At 40.8% G+C, this 23042-nt stretch overlaps 1 protein-coding gene across 1 annotated transcript in view; it reads left to right on the plus strand.

The window, feature by feature from the left end:
• MUC19 (mucin 19, oligomeric) overlaps window positions 1-23042 on the plus strand; it is a 104138-nt gene that overhangs the window by 43632 nt on the left and 37464 nt on the right. The window contains exons 30-37 of the mRNA XM_068561933.1: window positions 137-235; window positions 1690-1755; window positions 3477-3572; window positions 10119-11124; window positions 11236-18194; window positions 18336-20228; window positions 20427-21365; window positions 22283-22330. Of these exons, the coding sequence (XP_068418034.1) occupies window positions 137-235; window positions 1690-1755; window positions 3477-3572; window positions 10119-11124; window positions 11236-18194; window positions 18336-20228; window positions 20427-21365; window positions 22283-22330 (11106 nt within the window). The remainder of the gene's footprint in view (window positions 1-136; window positions 236-1689; window positions 1756-3476; window positions 3573-10118; window positions 11125-11235; window positions 18195-18335; window positions 20229-20426; window positions 21366-22282; window positions 22331-23042) is intronic.

The following is a 23042-nucleotide window of genomic DNA, read 5'->3' on the forward strand; positions in this document are numbered from 1 at the left end:
TCTAGTCACAGAAATCATGGGGATCATTTAAAGATGTCTTTTATGTGAGAAACCTCAATTCGGTCACATTAGAGAAGAGTGGTATGTAGAATCCGGCAACAGTGGAAGTAATACTCATTCCCTGCTGTTGTGTCAGGGACCCCAGGAGTATCAGAGGGTTTCACAACCACGCATGGAAGCAAGAGCACAAGTGGACACTCACCTACCCCAGGCACAACCCCGGGAGGCCAAGCAGGTATTGAAATGGGAAGTCTGAGGCATCTTCTTACTGACCTTAGGGAAGTTGCCAGCACTTCTGAGTTATTAATTACTAGTAAATGCACATATTCGTGACCTCACTATCCCTGCATTTATGGGATTAATGGCAGTGTTTCTCTAACATTAGCTCAGAGGTGATTTATAGCAAAGCGTGTTATGTTTCAGATTCTAAGACTCCTGCCTTTGGACTTCTGAGGCTGTGAATGTGAAGTGGGGCTAAAGTCATGGTTTGCAATCTTGGCTACAAATAAGAATTGACTAGAAAAATTTTTGAAAATACATACTGAAGAGGCTTTTACAGAGTAATTGAATCAGAACTCCTGGAGGAAAGACCCAGGCATAAATAATTTTTAAAAGCCTTACAGTTGGTTCCAATGTGTAGGCTGGGGCTGAGAGTCACTGGGCTAGTGTATCTGTATATTTAATAAGCAACCCAGATGATTCTTATGATCAATTTTTGGAAAGAGTGAACTGAGAATGTATAAGTGTGACAAGACTTTTGAAAGCAGAGAACAGCATACTCTGTTTGCTTAACTAAAGATCTTTATATATATATATATATATATATATATATATAATATAATATATATGTAATTTGATATATATTATTTATTTTGAAAGAGACTACCAGATCATCATCTGGTGAAACAACTAGAGCACCAAGCAGTGAAGTGACACAATCTGAAGGTAAGTTAGGTGAGTAGAGGATCTCACTGAGGCCACGACTTTTGTCAAAAAGGACAGTCTTTCATCAGAATACCACTGATTGCACTTAGTATTAGTTAATAACATACCATCCAACAAAAGATGTAGGATGTAGAATAGTATAAACATGATTAACATTTTCAAGAAGTTTTTTTTTCTGGTTTCTCCAAATCTTCCCTTCAAAAGTACTACAGTACTGGATTGTCATAATAATATATATGCTCTCCCAATACTGTTTATCAGGCGTAACAGGAGAATTTGTTGGAACTACCACTAGAACTGGCAGTGGCATCACAGCCTGACCACCTTTCCCTGGTTCCAGACCAACTGGTAGGTCAGAGTCAAGGTGCAGGTCACCTGGACACTTTGGTGGTGCTCCATCAGGAGTTTAGCTGAGACTCCAAGTTCTCATGAGGAATTCAGGTGAATTGAGGAATGGCTATGGCTTTAACAGTTATAATTTTAGGACAAATGAATATGGATAGTTTGAGCATTTTCATCACAACCATCTATGTAGACTAGAGTTGCCAGATAAAACACAGGATGCCATTTAAATTTGAATTTCACATAAATAAGAATTTTTTTTTGTATAAGTATGCCCCATGCAATAATTGGGATGTGATTGTTGTTTATCTGGAATTCAAGTGTAACTGGGTGTCCTCTATTTTGATATGCTATATCTGGCAACCCTAATGTCCACTGAGAACCATTGTTCTTTTCAATTAGGAACAACTGGAAGGGAAAATGCTGCCACCACTGGAGCTGCTGGTGAAAACGCTTCTGGAGCAGCAGGTACTGAATGAACATAATCAGAATAAAACCAGACAATAGAAATGTGATTTCTTTACTTAAAATTTTGTCAGAGGCAAGGTTTTCTGGAAAATTTAATTATTATTATTTGTGGGATGTCAAAACTGATGAAGATCAGAAATAAATCAAGAGTTATTTATTGTTGTGTGCCCACATCACACTGGGTGCCTTAGAGAAAGTAGGAGAGGAGTAGAGTAAGATACTTATTCTCTTAGAACTTGATTTTTGAGCAGGAGAAATGAATATTTATATACACACAAAGGCAAAAACCATTTCCGATAGAAGATAATCTAAATCGAGGAAATGTTCAGTGACAATTGTTGAAGTGGGAACTCAAGAGGACCTTCTAGTAAGAGAGCTGATTTGTTGGGGTTAAAGACAACAGAATTATTCTATTTTGAAAAGAATATGACATTATGATCAGTACACTATGACTGTGTTGACTGAAGAAAAGCACACAACCTAAAAGTTGTGAGTTATGTTTTATTTAGGGACCTCATTGAGGACTATAGCCCATGAGACAGCCTCTCAGATAGCTCTGAGGAACTGTTCCGAAGAGGTAAGGGAGGAGCCAGGATATATAGAATTTTTGTTGAAAACAATACATGTAGTCTTACATCAAAAGATTACAACTAATCATAAAAAAAACAGACATCTCAAGTTAATGATTTTAGTGCTTTTCTGTGTATGGGAAGTTGCAAGAGTCTAGGCTCATTGAAATTATTCCTTAGGTGTTCATCTTAACTATGTAGGGCCAGTATCCTGTTTTTCTCCATCTTGAATTCCTCTGAGGGCACACTGTTGGTGGGGGAGGCCACAGTAGTTGATGGCATGATGGCAGGCAACATTCTTTGTTTACTGGAATGGCAGGAGACATACTTTGTCTATAACTATACACTTTAACTTGAGCAAATATACTCAAAACATAAGTAAGCTGAGTGAAATTTTAGGGATGTATTCAATTTCAGGGGAATAAACAGCAATCATATTTCAGACGTTGTGGAAATAGAATTGAAAACAAAATCTCCCAACCCAGAGACCCTGTCCCCAAAGGTAGAAGAGAAAGAAAACAGTTTTATTATTGAATAAGCATTAAACCAGAATGTGATGCAAATTATAGCCAATTCACTAAAGCTCTATAAAGACAGAAAGAAATCTCACCAAGCCAATACAATCTGCTACATGCATGTTCTCAAGAAAAATAGTCCTTAAGTAAGAGAACTTGACAGCACCATTTATTACACATAGTTCATTCTAAATTCACCTGGCAATTGGGTGAACATCTGGGTATTTAATAACTGGTTTTATACAACAGAAAAATAAACTTCTATCTTGATGATAGGAGAAAGTTTTGTATCTAGAGGGGGAAGGACCACTGTCTTCTTAGATGTTTATGTTTCAAAGAGATAGTGCTCAAGTCCTTGAGAAAGACATTTCTGGGTCATTAAGCTGACAAGAGGCTTATTTAGTATTTTTGAAAGATTTACATATATTTCAAAGACACTGAAAAGAACTTACATTTACAGATATTCTAAAGTAAATACTCTAAGAAAAGGAAAGGGGAAGTCTCTTCCCTTATTTTCAATAGAGAGAATTAAGCCTCTTATTCAAAATTTTTATTTGTTCTTACACAGGCCATCTTCATAAAATGACCAATTTTATATTTTAATTAGCTAGCTTTTTTCTCCCGTTATAAAATTAAGCCATGCCTAGGATATTGCCTGGAGCAATCCCTGGAGCTGGAGGTGGCAACACCCCTGGGGAACCAGGCACTGGAGCCACAAGTCCTGGGAAGTCAGGCAAGTCTGGACCTGATTTTTCAGCAGTTCTCAACCACACTTCCCTCATCAGTGTCTGATCTGGACTAAGGATGTGATCCTTAATTTGCACTGATGCTCTTAGAATTGAGTAGCATTTAAACTCAAGGAACCTGTGAAAAAAATTTTTTTTAAAAAAGAGGAAAATGGTGGCTGCATACATTAGAAGCTACACATACCTCCGTTCACCAACCAGAAATATCAACACAGAGCCCACATCTAGAATATTTAGAGGGGACAGAGAAGACTAAAACCTCGAGACTGGAAAGGAGGGCTCTGGGACTCATAGAGGAACCAAGATTCAGGTCAGAGCATCAGAACAGGGAAGTATAGAGAGGTCTTTAATAGTGGTAGAATGTAGGTAGCATCAACTGGGTTCACCTCCAGAAGGAAAGGTCCTCACCTTGATTAGAGAATACTGAGAGATCTGGGATCTGGAAAGTTAGAGCATTTGTGAATGTGAGGTTGAAATAAAGGATTGGAGAGTTCATGGAATGAGAACTGGCAGTCTTGGGAAGGCATGCAACTGCTTGTAAAGGGGAAGGAGGCATATTGGAAGGTGAAGGAATCCTTGGAGAATGAATGTCAATGGAAAAAGAAAAAAAAATGCTCAGGGTCTCAAGAAAACAGTATAATAATTAAAAATTAGAAGACAGAAAAAGAAAAAGCTCCGCTTATAAAAGAATGTTCCCTTCAATGTAACAAGAGGAAGCGCTTGATCTGAGAAATCTGATGAACCTCACAGAAGCTTCTGTGCCCTCACTGCATAGGATCTCCTGCTATTGTTGTTTTAGGAAAACACAATGCAAAAAAAAAGGCATGAAAAAAATTAAATTCCAATATCTATTTTAAACTATTCTTTTGTATACATTTTCAGAAATTTTCAGCAATAGCAAGCAAATTCTAAAAATCCAGTCATAAAGCAGAGGAACACTAAAATGTTACTGAACTCAGGTTTGGCTGCTCACTGCTTGAAAGCCAATACTTGAGAAGGAAGTGTTGGTAGAAAGGAAAGGTTGTTTTAATCAGAAGGCCAGCAATCTGAGGAGAAGGTGGACTCATGTCCCAGAACCAATTCCAAAGATTCTACTCGGCCATGACAGTTTTTAAAGGGAAAACGGGGAAAGAATCTCAGTGAATCATTGAGGCAAAATGTTAGGTTCTGTATCATTTTCCATTGCTTGCAGAATGCCTAACTCCTCATGATTTTTCTTCAGATGTTTTCTTGCTTGCATTGTCTACCTGCAGAATTGCTAAGGGGGAGTCTGGGTGTAGAAAGCTAGTCACTCTTTAACTACTTAATTCTTCATTCCTACTGCTTTTAATCTAGGGAAAGAATCAACAGGTTAGGCAAGGTATTGTGTGCATTCATTAGGGCATAAGTCAGGAGTTAAGTTAAATGTTGCCTAGTGATCTCATTTCTATAAGGTTTGAGAGGAACAGAAACAGGCAACAGAAAAGGGGAAAGGAAGTTCTTACAAATCCCCACTGTCAGACATCATTCTATTTCTCTGGGATTAGGGGTGAAGGTCCATGTTCTGTAACTTCTTCATGTTGACATATGGCACCATATTCTTAGAGTGGAAGATGTTGACATGGGTCTGTAGCATCTCTTTGCTGATAATTTTAGTTGCCTGCTTACATTTGTAGGCAGAGCAAGTTATAATTATTTTGATGCCCACAAAGATATAGATTATTATGAGCAATAATGTTAATCCCATTCTCTTGAGGCCAGTTCTTGGAATTGTGCTAGCTATAGATGGCTGACATAGGCCAGCCTATGTCATGGGTACATTCTGGTCATCATGAAGTTAGCTTTTTCCCTCTGGTGGCAGTCATAGTTATCTGTAAAACAACTCAGGAATGCGCACCGGACAATGAAAGATTCTATGACTCTATTCCCTAATCATTAACTGCTTGAACTTGCTCTTTTGTGACTCAGGGAGGCCTGGGAGATTTAAGATTTTCTACAAACAAGAGGCAGAGGACATGGAAGGGCCTTTTTACTTGGGGGAGCCATCTGGGTTCTGCTCAGTTTCAAAAACATAACATTAACACAAACTTAAAAAAGAAACAACTGAAGATATAAAGAGACATCAAAACTATAAACTAAAAAACTCAGGGTAAAAACAGATAAATAGTAGGAAGATGTTAAATTGGAATTGGATTGGAATTGAGGAAATTACAATTGGATGGAATTGAGGAAAACTAAGGAGAGATATTGAAAGAGAAAGAAAAATTTTCTTGAAAGTAAAGACCAAATAACAAGGTACCCAACAGAGAATAAATGACTGAAAGTATGGGAAAGGGATTAGAGGGTAGAATTGGAAAGATCACCACCCCCCCCCAAAAATTGCAGACACTTTTAAAAAAGGTAAAGTGGATCAGAGTAGGACATAGTTATAGGAAACAGACAAAAATATTATATATATATATGTATATATATGTGTGTGTATATATATATATATATATATATATATATATATGTATGTGTGTGTGTATATATATATATATATAATTGCAGTTTCTGGAGAAGAAAAGGCAATGAAATAGAACTAATGTTTAAAATTGTAAATCAGATTAAGTTTCCTGTAATAAAAAAAGAAATTCAAATCTACACGTTGAAAGGACCTACCTGGAAGAATCATTCCTGAACAGTCAATTCTGTGGCTTATTTTAGAAAAATGTTAGGCTTGAAAGATAAAGAAATTTTCTGGATGTTGAGGAAAAAGACAGTTACTAAAAAAGAAAGAAAATCAGGTTAGCATTAGACAAGAGTAGAATAGCATTTAGATCCCCAAGGAAAGAGAATGTGGGCCAAGGTTTTCATAGCTAACTAAATGTAATTCAAGTATTAAAGCTATAGGAACATGAAAGAATTCAGGGAATTAGGTAGCCATGAGCCCTTCATAATGAAATCACTGGAGGAGTGTTAAGCAGCAAAAAGATGCTTTGAAAACAAACAAAGAGATTGTAACACTATTTTTAACTGTAGCTCTAAAACTATAACAAAGGTTGAAAGAAAGGTGGAAGATAAGTGTTACGTATTTGACCAAGTAAAAACGTCCAAGTATAAATGACTAAGTAAAAACATGAGCATTAAGAAAGAAAATGGTATTTACTTAAATTGGAAACTACAGAAGAGAAAGAGAACAAGGAAAGAAGAAATTATGAGTTAATTTTATTGCTGCCCACAGGGGACAACCAATAGACACTATCTGAATGAAAATTGGGAGGATGCTAATGGGATTATATAAAAATATCACTATAAAATATAACCTTTCTAACTATCAAAAGAGAAATAAAAAAGCAAAAAAAAAGAAAAAGAAAAAAAGAGCATCTAAAGAGTTTGCACAGCAAAAGACAAATGGCTAAAATTAGAATCCAAAAGTGTATTAAAATAATGTTTAATAATAATTCCTATTAACTTTCAATGAAAGCTTTTCAAAATTACAAAATCCATTAAAATGGTTCATCGTACTAATAGCTCTACAAGAAATAAAAACAAGTAGTTTTCTACATAGAGGCTAAAAAAACCATTTGATAAACATTCAATAACCATTTCTGATGTGAAAAAATAAAAATATAAACAACTTGCCCAAGCAGTGCCCATATGCAAACACTACTCCTAGAATCAATATCATGTAATTAAGTGAGTGAATCATTTAACCTCTATTACCTTAGTTTTCTTATCTGTAAAAACTGAGTAATGTAATCTATTGAGTAGCATTGTGATGAGGATCAAATGAAATAATGAATAAATGTATGTCAAAGCACATTTATTGAAATGTATAAAGGGTAATAATTATTACTGATATGGAAAAGTAGACACCTCTGTAATCTTTAGTTGGAAGTTAATTTAAATCAGAACTGGTTATCTCATAGTTTAAGAAATTCTGTGAATGAGACTTTTCCATTTTTTTCCCTTTATAACAGGTACACCTGGAACGTCAGATGATACAACTAGTGTCACAGAGTGTGACAGTGATCTGACAGTTCAGGTGTTTTCCATTACTAAACAAGACTAATGTGGCATTTAAAATCCGATATTCTTATATGGCCAATTTAGAAATCACTGGAATGTTACTTGATACAATCATAGTGGATTTAAGTAAAAAAGTAATAGTGACCATCTTCTATTTGGTCCTTAAATGTTGTCTTTGAGTTAGGGACTTCTTAGGATGTATTTCCCATGCAGTTAGTTCCATTTCTTTATCTAAGATCTGCATTGCACTACACAAAATCACTTCAACAACAAGCAAAAATAAATATAGATTGAAAGTACTAAATAATTACAAAACAATGTTAGTTATTTTTGCATTTTATTGATTGTTAATATAATTTTCCCATTATAGAAATATTTGAGTTCAATAAATTCATTTCTTTCTTGAATAATAGACTGTTGGATATTAAAAGGTTATCAGGCATTAACAAGATATTCAGACTTAAAGTTAGAGTCTTTTTGCAGTCTTTTGCAAAAATCCACTATCTTTAGTATTAGAAAAATTTCATGGTTCACTAATATTAGAAAGCGTTGTAGTTTAAAATATTAACATATTTTCCCACAAGTTCTTTATTGAACAGAAAAGTGATCTAGAACCATGATGAACAGCTTTCCCAATTTCTGAGAGTAATTTAATAAATAACATTGCCTTCTGAATTGTCTAAAAATTCAGAAAACAATTTGCTCCCTAAAATCTCTACACATTGGTTTAAAAATGTCTTATTTTCTAGAATTTGCAAATGGGACATGACAATACCTCATTTGCTCAAAGCTCAACCCATACTAAACAATGTTTGTGCTTCATAATGCTTGACATGTTTCGAAGGACTAAAGATAGAGACTAAAAACAAATAAATAAATAGGATTGATGAATATTTCTCATGAAATAGGCAAAAAAAGTGTTTGAGAAATATAACTGGTAGAATAAAATAATACTGTTTTTGTACCTTGATTTTTACCCAATATATTGATACAACTTAATGGATAAAAATAAAGATATGAGGCAATCATTAACCATTGTATAATATCATTTGTGAGTCATCTTAATCTGTTTTAGCAAAAATAAAAAATGATGAGCAGAAAAAATACACTAAGTGTAAATTGGACAAAATGTTGTCACATACAATTACTTACTTGAATTATACAACCGCCCTGAGCAATTGACAGTATATTCGGAATTATTTACATTTTATTTATGAAAAAAGTAATGTGTTTACTTCAGTCACAGAATGAGTACGTTGTGAGGCCAAAACAGGGCCAACACTGTTGATTCTTCATCCAGTTATTCACCATTACTACATAGGCCACCAACATGGTGAACTTCTGTCAAAAGTATAGAAAGATCTTGTCAACTTGCCTGTTCTTATTTTCAGCTGTGTTCCCAGTACCTAGCTGAATGACTGACTTGATAAATATCTGGTGGATATCTGGTGAATAAGTAAATAAATGAATAGGAACTCCCAGTCTGGTAAAGGATTAAGAGCTTTATTCTTATAAATGAGGCAAAAATAACAGGTTATGTGAAAGATAATCTTCCAGAAGAATTGGAGATGTGGGAGGGAGTAGGCTACTTGTTGCTATACTCAAGTAGTGGAGCTTTGCATCCACACACGCACACCACTGTGTAGATCCATATCTCTACAAATCCAAGGCCTCCATCCTCATTTGGTCCTTTAGAATTCTTCAGATAAAGATTTGGAGCATTCTGAGTTATGCCAGGTTGTTGCAGAATTAGTTCCATTAGGTTAAGCCCAGGAGGAGGTAGAAGCACTTTGTAAAACAGTTAAGCATATAGAAGAGTTTTTAAAATCATTGACTGTGGATTCCAGAGGACAGGGTAAAAGTAATTGTGATAGAGAACAGGTTGTGGAAGAAGTAAGAGCTTAGAATAAAAGAGACAAAGCCCAGCATGACTTTAGAATGCCACAGATGATAGAGGAAACTGAAATGTAGGCTTTACTCAGTGTCAAAGAATGACAGGATATGAGGTATGGTGGAATTAATTGCTTCAAGACCTCAAACAGAATACTAATTCAAAGTTGCATGAATGAGAATAAAGTTAAGTTTTCAGAGGCAATCACAGTGTTAGCTGGTAGATAGCAAACTAGTCTGTAGAAAAAGGCAAGAGCATGACTTGGCGGGTGGGAAGTTCCCTTAAATTGAGCTCAGAAGGAAGCTTCTGGTAGTCAGAGACAAGACAGGCCTAGCGGGCGTGGTTGCATAATCCCTAGGAAGTCAGGTATAAAAAATTTCGAAGACATTTTAGATGTAGATATCTAAATATATATCCTCAGTCGTGGCTTCTCTGTATCTCTAGATTAGCACTTAATCGATAACTTGACATTTCCACTTTTATGTCTAATAGAAATCACAGATTTAGCATGAGCTAAACAGAATTCTTGATTTTCTTTCAAACCCACACCTGTTCTATCAGTCTTTCCCATATCAATAAATGATACCATCACTGACTCGTTTTACTCAGGAATAAATCTTAAAGTTTTCCTTGATGCCTCTCTTTTAATCAGCTCTTTTAACATCAGCTGGAGGATCAAGGACAATTGGACAATCAACTGAAGGATCAGGGACAATTGAACCATCATCTGGAGGATCAAGGACAACTGGACCATCTGTTGTAGGATCAGGGACAACTGGATCATTATCTGGAGTGACAGAGACAACTGGACCATCAACAGAAGAATCAGGAACCACTAAACGATCAAATGAAGTCTCAGGAAAAACTGTACCATTAACTGAAGGATCAAGGACAACTGTGCAATCAATTGGAGTTACAGGGACTACTGGATCATCAACTGAAGAATCAGGGACAACAGTACCATCAACTGGAGTGGCAGGGACTACTGAAACATCAACTGGAGGATCAGGAACAACTGGATCATCAATTGGAGTATCAGGGGCTACTGGACCATCAACTGGTGATTCTGGGGCAACTGCATCATCAGCTTTAGGTTCAAAGACAAGTGAACGATCAGTTAGAGGATCAAGAACCACTGAGACATCAGATGCAGTGACAGGAACATATGAACCATCAATGAGAACATCAGGGACAACTGGAAAATCTAGGTCAACTGGACCATCTGTTGTAGGGTCAGAGACAACTGCTTCATTATTTGGAGCAATAGGGACTACTATTATTGGAAAAAGAACCAGTTTATGGTCATCTGGAGGATCAGGGATCCCTGGATCAACACCTGGAAATTCAATAGCGACTGGACCAAATATTGTAGGTTCAGAGACAAGTGCACCATTATCTGGGGCAACAGGGACCACTGTTATAAGATCAGGAACCAGATTACCCTCATCTGGAGCATCTTGGACACCAGAACCATCAACTGGAGGATCAGCAACAACAGGACAATCTGGTGTAGGTTCAGAGACAAATGTACCATTATCTAGAGCAACAGGAACCACTGTTATAGGATCACGAACAAGTTTACCCTCTTTTGGAGCATCAGGGACCCCTGGATCATCACCTGGAGGATCAACAGCAACTGGACCAAAGGTTGTAGGTTCATGGACAACTACACCATTACCTGGAGCAAGAGGGACACCTGTTATAGGATCAGGGACAAATGGATCACCCCTTGAAGGATCAATGACAAGTGGATCAACAGCTGGACTGACAGGAACAACTAAAATCTCTGTTGTAGGGTTGGGGACAACTGGACCATCATCTGGAACATCAGGAGCAACTGGAACAGCAAGTGACAGTTCAGGAGCAACTCGATCATTAGCTGAGGTGACAGGAACAAGTGGAATCTCTGTTGTAGGTTCAGGGACAACTGGATCATCACCTGGAGGATCAGGAGCAAGTGGACCACCTGTTGTAGTGTCAGAGACAACTGCACCATTATCTGGAGCAACATGGACCACTGTTACAGGGACAGGAGTCAGTTTATCATCAGTTGAAAGAACAGCCATGACTAGTTCAATACCTCGAGGATCAGGGACAACTGGACAATCTGTTGTACGTTCAGAGACAACTGCATCTTTATTTGGAACAACAGAGACCACTGCTATAGGAACAGGAAGTAGTTTACCCTCATCTGGAGCATCAGGGACCCCTGGACCATCACCTAGCAAATCAGCAGCAACTGGATCACCTGGTATAGGTTCAGAGACAAATACACCATTATCTGGAGCAACAGGAAACATAGTTACAGAATCAGGAACGGGTTTACCCTTATCTGGAGCATCAGGGAAATCTGGATCATCACCTGGAGGATCAGCAGTAAGTGAACCACCTGGTATTGGTTCAGAGACAACTGCAGCATTATCTGGAAAAACAGGAACTGCAGCTATAGCATCAGGAACAAGCTTATCATCAGTTGAGGGATCAGGGACCACTAGAACACTATCTGGAAGATCAAGGACAAGTGGACCAACTGGTCTAAGTTCAGAGGTATCTGTGCCATTATCTGCAACAACAGAAACTAATGTTATAGGATCAGGAACAGGTTTAGCCTCATCTGGAGCATCAGGGACACCAGGATCATCACCTGCAGGATCGGCAGCAACTGGACCACATGGTGTTGGTTCAGAGACAATGGCACCATTATCTGGAGCAACAGGGACCACTGCTATAAGATCAGGAATCGGTTTAACATCGGTTTTAAAATCAGGGACCACTAGATCAATACCAGGAAGATCAGGGACAACTGGACCACCTGCTGTAAGTTCAGGGACAACTGGACCACCTGCTGTAAGTTCAGAGACAACTGCACCAATATTTGGAACAAGAGGAACTGCAACTATAGGATCAGGTACAAGTTTACCATCGGTTGAGGAATCAGGGAGCACTAGATCACTACCTGGAGAATCAGGGACAAGTGGACCACTTAGTGTAAGTTCAGATATAACTGCCCCATTATCTGGAACAACAGGGTCTAATGTTATAGGATCAGGAAGCAATTTACCATCATCTGGATCATCAGGGAACCCTGGATCATCACCTGGAGGATCAGCAGGAACTGGAACACCTGGTGTTGGTTCAGATACAACTGCCCTATTATCTGGTGCAACAGGGACTGCTGCTGTAGGATCAGGAACCAGTTCACCATTGGTTGAAGGATCAGGGACCACTAGATTAATACCTGGAGGAATAGGGACAACTGGACCACGTGCTGTAGGTTCTGAGACAACTGCATCATTATCTGGAGCAAGAGGAACTGCAGGTCCAGGATCAGGAACAAGTTTACCATCACTTGAGGGGTCAGGGACAATTAGATCACTACCTGGAGGATCAGGAGCAAGTGGAACACCTGGTGTAAATTCAGAGATTACTGTGCCATTATCTGGAGCAACAGGGACAAATGTTATAGGAGCAGGAAGCAGTTCACCCTCATCTGGAGCATCAGGGATCCCTGGCTCATCACCTGGAGTATCAGTGACAAGTGGACCACCCGGTATAGGTTCAAAGACAAATGCACCATTTTCTAGAGCAACAGGGACTACCGTTAGAGGATCGGAAATCAGTTCACCCTCATCTGGAACATCAGGGACACCTGGAACAAAACCTGGAAAATCAGTAGCAAGTGGACCAAATACTGTAGGTTCAGAAACAAGTGCACCATTATCTAGAGCAACAGGAACCACTGATAAAGGATCAGGAACGAGTTTACCTTCATCTGGAGCATCAGTGACACCTGGATCATCACCTGGAGGATCAGCAGCAACTGGACCACCTGGTATTGGTTCAGAGACAACTCCACCATTATCTGGAGCAACAGGAACTGCAGCTATAGCATCAGGAACAAGTTTACCATCGGTTGAGGAATCAGGGACCACTAGATCAGTACCTGGAAGATCAGGGACAAGTGGACCAACTGGTCTAAATTCAGAGATATCTGTGCCATTATCTGCAACAACAGGGACTAATGTTATAGGATCAGGAACAGGTTTACCCTTATCCGGAGCATCAGGGACCCCAGGATCATCACCTGCAGGATCAGCAGCAACTGGACCACATGGTGTTGGTTCAGAGACAATGGCACCATTATCTGGAGCAACAGGGACCACTGCTATAAGATCAGGAATTGGTTTAACATCGGTTTTAAAATCAGGGACCACTAGATCAATACCAGGAAAATCAGGGACAACTGGACCACCTGCTGTAAGTTCAGAGACAACTGCACCAGTATCTGGAACAAGAGGAACTGCAACTATAGGATCAGGTACAAGTTTACCATCGGTTGAGGGATCAGGGAGCACTAGATCACTACCTGGAGGATCAGGGACAAGTGGACCACCTAGTGTAAGTTCAGATATAATTGCGCCGTTATCTGGAGCAACAGGGACTAGTGTTACAGGATCAGGAACCAGTTTACCAATATCTAGAGCATCAGGGACTCTTCGATCATCAACTGGAGGATCAGCAGCAACTTCATCACCTGGTGTTGGTTTGGAGACAACAGCAACACTATCTGGAGCAACAGGGACTGCTGCTATGGGAGCAGGAATCAGTTTACTCTCAGCTGAAGAAACAGGGACCACTAGATCAATTTCTCAAGAATCAGGGACAACTGCACTACCTGGTGTAGGTTCACAGACAACTGCAGCATTATCTGGAGCAACAATAACTGCAGCTATAGGATCAGCAACCAGTTTACCATCAGTTGAGGGATCAAGGACCACTAGATTACTACCTGGAAGATCAGGGACAACTGAACCACCTGGTGTAAGTTCAGAGATAACTGCACAGTTATCTGGAGCAACAGTGACTAATGTTATAGGATCAGAAACCAGTTTACCCTTGTCCGGATCATCAGGAACCCCTGGATCATCAACTGGAGTATCAGCAGCACGTGCACCACCTGGTGTTGGTTTGCAGACAACTGCACCATTATCTGGAGCAACAAGGACCAGTGCTTTAGGATCAGGAACCAGTTTACCATCAGTTGAAGGACCAGGGACCACTAGATTAATACCTGGAAGATCAGGGACAACTGGACCACCTGCTGTAGGTACAGAGAAAACTGCACCATTACCTGGAGCAAGAGGAACTGCAGGTTTAGGATCAGGAACAAGTTTACCATTGGTTGAGGGATCAAGGACCACTAGATCACCACCTGGAGGATTAAGGACAAGTGGACGACCTGGTGTAAGTTCAGATATAACTACGCCATTATCTGGAGCAAGAAGAACTGCTGCTATAAGTCCAGGAGCACGTTTACCCTCATCTGGAGCATCAGGAACCCCTGGATCATCCCCTGGAGGATCAGCAGCAACTGGACTACCTGGTATTGGTTCAGAGACAACTGCAGCATTATCTGTAGCAACAGGAACTGCAGCTATAGGATCAGGTACCAGTTTACCATCAGTGAAGGGATCAGGGACCACCAGATCACTATCTGGAGGATCAGGGACAAGTGGACAACCTGGTGTAAGTTCAGGTATAACTGTGCCATTATCTGGAGAATCAGGGAGTAATATTATAGGATCAGGAACAAGTTTACCCTCATCTGGAGCATCAGGAAACCCTGGATCATCACCTGGAGGATCGGCAGCAACTGGAACACCTAGTGTTGGTTCAGAGACAACGGCACCATTATCTGGAGCAACAGGGACGGCTGCTATAGAATCAGCAAACGGTTTACCATCAGTTGAAAGATTAGGGACCATTAGATCAATACCCGGAGGATCAGGGACAACTTTATCAGGTGCTGTAAATTCAGAGACAACTGCATCTTTATTTGGAGCAGCAGGGACTCATGTTATAGGATCAGGAACAATAGGGACCCCTGGGTCATCACCTGGAGGATCAGCAGCAACTGGACCACCTGGTATTGTTTCAGACACAACTGCCTTATTTTCTGGAGAATCAGGGGTCATTGCTATCGGATCAGGAACCAGTTTGCCCTTATCAGGAGCATCAGGGACGCCTAGATTGTCACCTGGGGGATCAGAGGCAAGTGGATCACCTGTTATTGTTTCAGAGATAACTCCACTGTTATCTGTAGCAACAGGAACTGCAACTATAGGATCCGGAACTAGTTTACCATCAGTTGAGGGATCAGGGACCACTAGATCACTACCTGGAGGATCAGAGACAAGTGGACCACCTGGGGTAAGTTCAGATATAACTGCGCCATTATCTGGAACAATAGGGACTAATGTTATAGGATCAGAGACCAGTTTAACCTCATCCGGAACATCAGGGACACCTGGATCGTCAACTGGAGGATCAGCAGCAAGTGAACCACCTGGTATTGGTTTGCAGACAACAGCACCTTTTTCTGGAGCAACAGAGACCACTCCTATAGGATCAGGAACCAGTTTATCCTCATCGGGAACATCAGAGACACCTGGATCATCTACAGGAGGATCAGCAACTGGACCACCTGGTATTGTTTCAGACAAAACTGCCTTATTATCTGGAGCAGCAGGGACTGCTGCTATGGGATTAGGAACCAGTTTACCTTCATCTGGAGTATCAGAAACCCCTGGATCATCACCTGGAGGATCATCAGCTGCTGGACCACTTGGTCTTGGTTCAGAGACAACTGCACCATTATCTGGAGCAACAGAAACCACTGCTTTAGGATCAGGAACCAGTTTACCATCAGTTGAAGGACCAGGGACCACTAGATTAACACCTGGAGGCATAGGGACAACTGAACTACCTGTTGTAGTTACAGAGACAACTGCACCATTATCTGGAGAAAGAGGAGCTTCAGGTTTAGGATCAGGAACTGGTTTACCTTCAGTTGAGGGATCAGGGAGCACTAGATCACTACCTGGAGGATCAGGGACAAGTGGACGACCTCGTGTAAGTTCAGAGATAACTGCGCCATTATCTGGAGCAACAGGGACTAATGTTATAGGATCAGGAAGCAGTTTACCATCATTTGGGGCATCAGGAACCCCTGGATTATCACCTGGAGGATCAGCAGCAAGTGCACCACCTGGTGTTGTTTTGCAAACAGCTGCACCATTATCTGCAGCAACAGGGTCTGCTGCTATAGGACCAGGAAACAGTTTACCTTCATTTGGGGCATCAGGAACCCCTGGATTATCGCCTGGAGGATCAGCAGCAAGTGCACCACCTGGTGTTGTTTTGCAAACAACTGCACCATTATCTGCTGCAACAGGGTCTGCTGCTATAGGATCAGGAATCGGTTTACCGTTAGTTGAAGGATCTGGGACCACTAGATCAATAACTGGTGGATCAGACACAACTGTACCAGCTGCTGTACGTTCAGAGCCAACTGCACCATTATCTGGAAAAACAGGGACTAATTTTATACGATCGGGAACAAGTTTACCCACATCAGGAGTCTCAGGAAACCCTGGATCATCACCTGGAGGATCGGCAGCAACTGGAACACATGGTGTTGATTCAGAGACAAGTGCACAATTAGCTGGAGCAATAGAGACCGCTGCTCTAGGATCAGCAAACAGTTTACCAACAGTTGAAAGATTAAGGACCACTAGATCAATACCTGGAGGATCAGGGACAACTGGACCACTTGCTGTAATTTCAGAGACAACTGCATCTTTATTTGGAACAACAGGGCCTCATGTTATAAGATCAGGAGCAGTAAGGACCCCTGCATCATCACCTGGAGGATCAGCAGCAGCTGGACCACCTGGTATTGTTTCAGACACAACTGCCCTATTATCTGGAGAAACAGGGACCATTGCTATCGGATCAGGAACCAGTTTACCCTCATCTGGAGCATCAGGAACCCCTGGATTGTCACCTGGAGGATCATCAGCAAGTGAATCACCTGTTATTGTTTCAGAGACAACTGCACCATTATCTGGAGCAACAAGAATTGCCACTATAAGACCAGGAACCGGTTTACACTCATCTGGAACATCAGGGACCCCTTTATCATCTCCTGGAGGATCAGCAACAAGTGGACCACTTGGTATTGGTTCAGAGACAACTGCACCATTATCTGGAGCAACAGGAGCTGCAACTATAGGATCAGGAACCAGTTTACCATCAGTTGAGGGATCAGGGACCACTAGATCACTACTTGGAGAATCACGGACAAGTGGACAACCTGGTGTAAGTTCAGACATAACTGTGTCCTTGTCTGGAACAACATGGTCTAATGTTATAGGATCAGGAAGCACTTTACCCTCATCTGGAGCATCAGTGAACCCTGGATCATCACCCGGAGGATCAGCAGCAACTGGACCACGTGGTGTTGTTTCAGACACAACTGCCCTATTATTTGGAGCAAAAGGGACCGCTGCCTTAGTATCAGGAACAAGTTTACTCTCATCTGGAGCGTCAGGGACTGCTGGACCATCACCTGGAGGATCAGCAGCAACTGGATCACCTGTTATTGTTTTGGAGACAAATGCGGTATTATCTGGAGCAACAGGAACTGCAGTTATAGGTTCAGGAACAAGTTTACCATCAGTTGAGGGATCAGGGGCCACTAGATCACTACCTGGAGGATCAGAGACAAGTGGACCAACTGGTTTAAGTTCAGAGATAACTGAGCAGTTATCTGGAACAACAGGGACTAATGTTATAAGATCAGGAACTAGTTTACCCTCATCTGGAGCATCAGGAAACCCTGCAATATCACCTGGAAGATCAGCAGCGACTGGACCACCTGTTGTAGGTTCAGAGACATTTAGACCAGTATCTGGAGCAATAGGCACCACTCTTACAGGATCTGGAGACAGTTTAACATCATTTGAAAGAACAGCCTCTACTAGATCAATTCCTGGAGGATCAAGGAGAACTGGACTATCAGTTGTAGGTTCAGAGACAACTGTGTCTCTATTTGGAGCAACAGGGACCACTGTTATTGCATCAAGAACCAGCTTGCCATCAGCTGAAAGATCTGCCACCAGTAGTTCAATGCATGTAGGGTCAGGGACAAGTGGACCATATGTTGTAGGTTCAGACACAAGTGCACCATTATCTAGAGCAACAGGGACCACTGTTATAGGATCAGGAACAGGTTTACCATCAATTGAAGGATCAGGGACCACTAGGTCGGTACCTGGAGGATCAAGGACAACTGGACCACCTGGTGTAAGCTCAAAGACAATTTCATCTTTATCTGGAGCAACAAGTACTAATGTTAGAGAATCAGGAACCAGTTTACCCTCGTCTGGAGCATCAGGGACCCCTGGATCATCGCCTGGAGAATCAGCAGCACCTGCACCACCTGATGTAGGTTCAGAGACAACTGCACCATTATCTGTAGGAACAAGGACTACTATTTATGGATTAGGAACCAGTTTACCATCATCGGTAACATCGGCAAACCCTGGATCATTACCTGGTGGATCACCGACCCCTGGATCACCTGGTTCAAGTTCAGAGACAACTGCACCATCATCTGGAGCAACAGCAACCACTGTTATAGGATTAGTAACCAGTTTACCATTAGTTGAAGGATCAGCGACCACTAGATCAATACTTGGAGGATCAGAGACAAGTGGACCATCTGTTGTAGGTTCAGAGACAACTGCATCATTATCTGGAGCTACAGGGACCACTGTTATTGTGACAAGAACCAGTGTGTCATCAGTTGAAGCATCAGCCACCACTAGTTCAACATCTGGGGGGTCAGGGACAAGTCAACCATATGTTGTAGGTTCAGAGACAAGTACACCATTATCTGCAACAAGAGGTACCACTGTTATAGGATCAGGAAACAGTATACCGTCATCTGGAGCATCAGGGACTCCTGGATCATTGCCTGTAGGATCAGTACCAACTGGACCACCTGGTGTAAGTTCAGAGACAACTGCACCATTACCTGGAGCAACAAGGACCACAGTTATAGGAAGAGGAACTAGTTTATCATCAGTTGAAGGATCAGTCACCATTAGATCAATACCTGGAGGATCAGGAACAGCTGGATCATCTTTTGTAGGTTCAGAGACAACTACACCATTATCTGGAGAAATAGGGACGACTGTTATGGGATCAGGGACAAGTTTACAATCAATTGTAGGATCAGGGATAACTGGATCCACAGTTGTACTGCTAGGAACAACTAGAATCTCTTTTGTAAGTTCAGGGAGAACTGGATCATTATCTGGACCATCAGAGACAACTGGAACATCAATTGAAAGATTAGGAACAACTCGTTCATTATCTGGAGTGACAGGAACCAAAAGAATCTCTGTTGTAAATTCAGGTATAACTACACTATCATCTAGAGCAACACTGATCCCTGAATCATCACCTGGAGGATCTGTATCAACTGAATCACCTGATGTAGGTTTAGGGACAACTGGATCATTAGCTGAAGCATCATGGACAACTGAAACATCAGCTGAAGAATCAGGCAAAACTGGAACTTTTGTTTCAGGTACCAGGACAACTGGATTATCAGCTGGAAGTTCAGGGACAACTCGATCATCTATTATAGGATCAGGAACAACAGGACCAGCAGTTGAAGTATCAGGGACAGCTGGACCATCATCTGGAGGATCAAGGACAACTAGAACATCAATTAAAGGATTTGGAACAACTGGTTCATTAGCTGGAGTTACAGGAACAACTATAATCTATGCTGAAATTTCAGGGACAGCTGCACCATTATCTGGGGTGACTAGGACTCCTGTATTATCACCAGGAGGATCAGCATCAACTGGAACAAGTGTTGTAGGGTCAGGGACAACGGGATCATCAGGTGGAGATTTATGGAGAACTGGACCATCAACTGGGGAAACAGGAACCACTGGATCATCACCTGGAGAAACAGTGTCAGGTGGTACTTCTGCTGTAGGTTCAGGGACAACTGTACCATCTCCTGGAGTCACAAGGACAGCAGGAGTTTCAGAGACCATTCAATCATCTGTTATAGGATCTGAGACAACCACACCTGCAGTTGAAGGATCAGGGACAACTGGATCAACAGCTGAACTGACTATAACCACTAGGACATCAGTTGTAGGTTCAGGGACAACTGTACCATCATCTGAAGTGACAAGAACAACAATAACATCTGGTGTAGTTTCAGGGACAATGGGACCACCATCTGGAGAAAGAAGGATCACTGTTATAGGATCAGGGTCAAGTGGATCATCAGCTGAAGGATCAGAGACAACTGGATCAACTGCTGGACTGACTATAACCACTAGGACACCTGTTGTAGGTTCACGGACAACTGGACCATCATCTGGAGTGACAGGGACAAAAATAACATCTGTTGTAGGTTCAGGGACAACTGGACCATCATCTGGAGAAAGAAGGACCACTGTTATTGAATCAGGAGCAAGTGGATCATCAGCTGAAGCATCACGGACAACTGGATCAGCAGGTGGACTAACAATAACCACTAGAACATCTGGTAGGGGTTCAGGGGCAAGTGCACTATCATCTGGAATGACAAGGACAACAATAACATCCGGTGTAGGTTTAGGGACAACTGGATCATCATCTGGAGAAACAGGGACCACTGTTGTTGAATCAGGAACAAGTGGACCCTTAGGTGAAGGATCAGGGACAACTGCATCACCAGATGGATTGACAAGAACCACTAAAATCTCTGTTGTAAGTTTAGGGACTACTGGACCATCATCTGGAGTGATGTGGACAACACGAACATCTATTGTAGGTTCAGGGACAACTGGATCATCAACTGGAGTATTAGAGACACTTGATACATCAGCTGAAGGATCGAAGACAACTAGACCATCAATTGGAAGATCATGGACAACTGGGACATCAGTTGAAGGATCTGGAACAACTGGATCATCAACTTTTACAACCACAGGGGCCAGGAGGACAACTTGGGGGCCAGGAAGTGAGCTTACCACATATGAAGGCAAGTCAAGTTAGCTATATTTAGACAATAATATAAATAATTTTAATTTGATAGAGATCTAATTTTGAACTATATTACTTTATCAGAATTATACTATTTAGAACTCATTGTTGAATAAAGATGGGAACTTTGTAGAATATTATTATTTTAAATTGATTCCTCAGACCCCTTAAGAAGGTTATGTTTTCATCCCTGCTACTTCTTTTGTGACCAGGTGGAATCAGTAGATCAGTGGGAGCTACCAGAGGTGCTGGTAGTGGAGGCCCAGTCGGAGCATCAAGCTTTGGAACCACTTCTGCTGGGAGCCAAGCAGGCAAGACTCACCAGGGTGCTCCTTTGGTGGTCCAACATGAGCATGGCTTAGGCCCAAATTACAATAATGACTTAAGTTAATTTAAGCAAGGACCACATTTTTGGAGAAATGATTAAGAGGTGTTCTAGGTTTATTATTAGCATCTAAATTTGAAATTTACTTAAATGGCAGTAAGTTTATAATTTTTACAAAATGAACCATGTGAAGATAATAGTCAGTTATCCTTTTAACCAGACACAACTGAAGAACCATATGGAGAAACTACTGAAGTGGGTGAAAGCATGACCAGATCAACTACACCCAGAATCTCAGGCGGGTGGGAAGGGAAGCTATTGGCCCCAGTTACAACCCAACATAAGTTTTTTTGATAAATCTGATAAATATCCATATTGGATATTAGTGTATTATAAGTTTAGAAATCAGAAAATCTGATCCAAATTATCTGGTATTGAGGACCTTGGATATTTTGTTAGGTGTTTTCAGACCAGTACTGCAACTGCAATACCTGGACTCAAAGTAGTTACATTGTTAAATGTCCAGGTAGTGTCCTAATAAAATAAGAACATTGCTCATGACTTTCTACTTTTAATCTCACATTCCATAGGAGCCACCCCTAGCTCAACAATTGCACCAGAAAGATCCACTACTACTGGTAAGTAAGCAGGGGATGTGAGATGTATTTTTTGACTTGTTTTCATGCTCACTGGTTAATTAAAAATGGCATAATAATTAATAACAATTCCAGTTAAATAATACAATGCCCTAAAATCTATTATGTCATTTAAATATTTAAATAAGTATTGTTATCTCATTTTACTCATGAAGAACTTAGAAAAGATATTACGTAAGTTGGTCCAGGTTCTACAGCAAATCAAATAGTGGAGACAATATATTTTTTTAACATCTTTATTGGAGTATAATTGCTTTACAATGGTGTGTTAGTTTCTGCTTTATAACAAAGTGAATCAGTTATACATATACATATATCCCCATATCTCTTCCCTCTTGGGTCTCCCTCCCACCTTCCCTATCCCACCCCTCTAGGTGGACACAAAGCACCGAGCTGATCTCCCTGTGCTATGCGGCTGCTTCCCATTAGCTATCTATTTTACATTTGGTAGGGTATATATGTCAATGCTACTCTCTCACTTCGTCCCAGATTACCCTTCCCCCTCCCTGTGTCCTCAAGTCCATTCTTTACATCTGTGTCTTTATTCCTGTCCTGCCCCTATGTTCTTCAGAACCATTTTTTTTTTTTTTTTTTTAGATTCCATATATATGTGTTAGCATACGGTATTTGGTTTTCTCTTTCTGACTTACTTCACTCTGTATGACAGACTCTAGGTCCATCCACCTCACTACAA

This window comes from Eschrichtius robustus, chromosome 13 (assembly GCF_028021215.1).
Source record: "Eschrichtius robustus isolate mEscRob2 chromosome 13, mEscRob2.pri, whole genome shotgun sequence".
NCBI lineage: Eukaryota > Metazoa > Chordata > Mammalia > Artiodactyla > Eschrichtiidae > Eschrichtius > Eschrichtius robustus.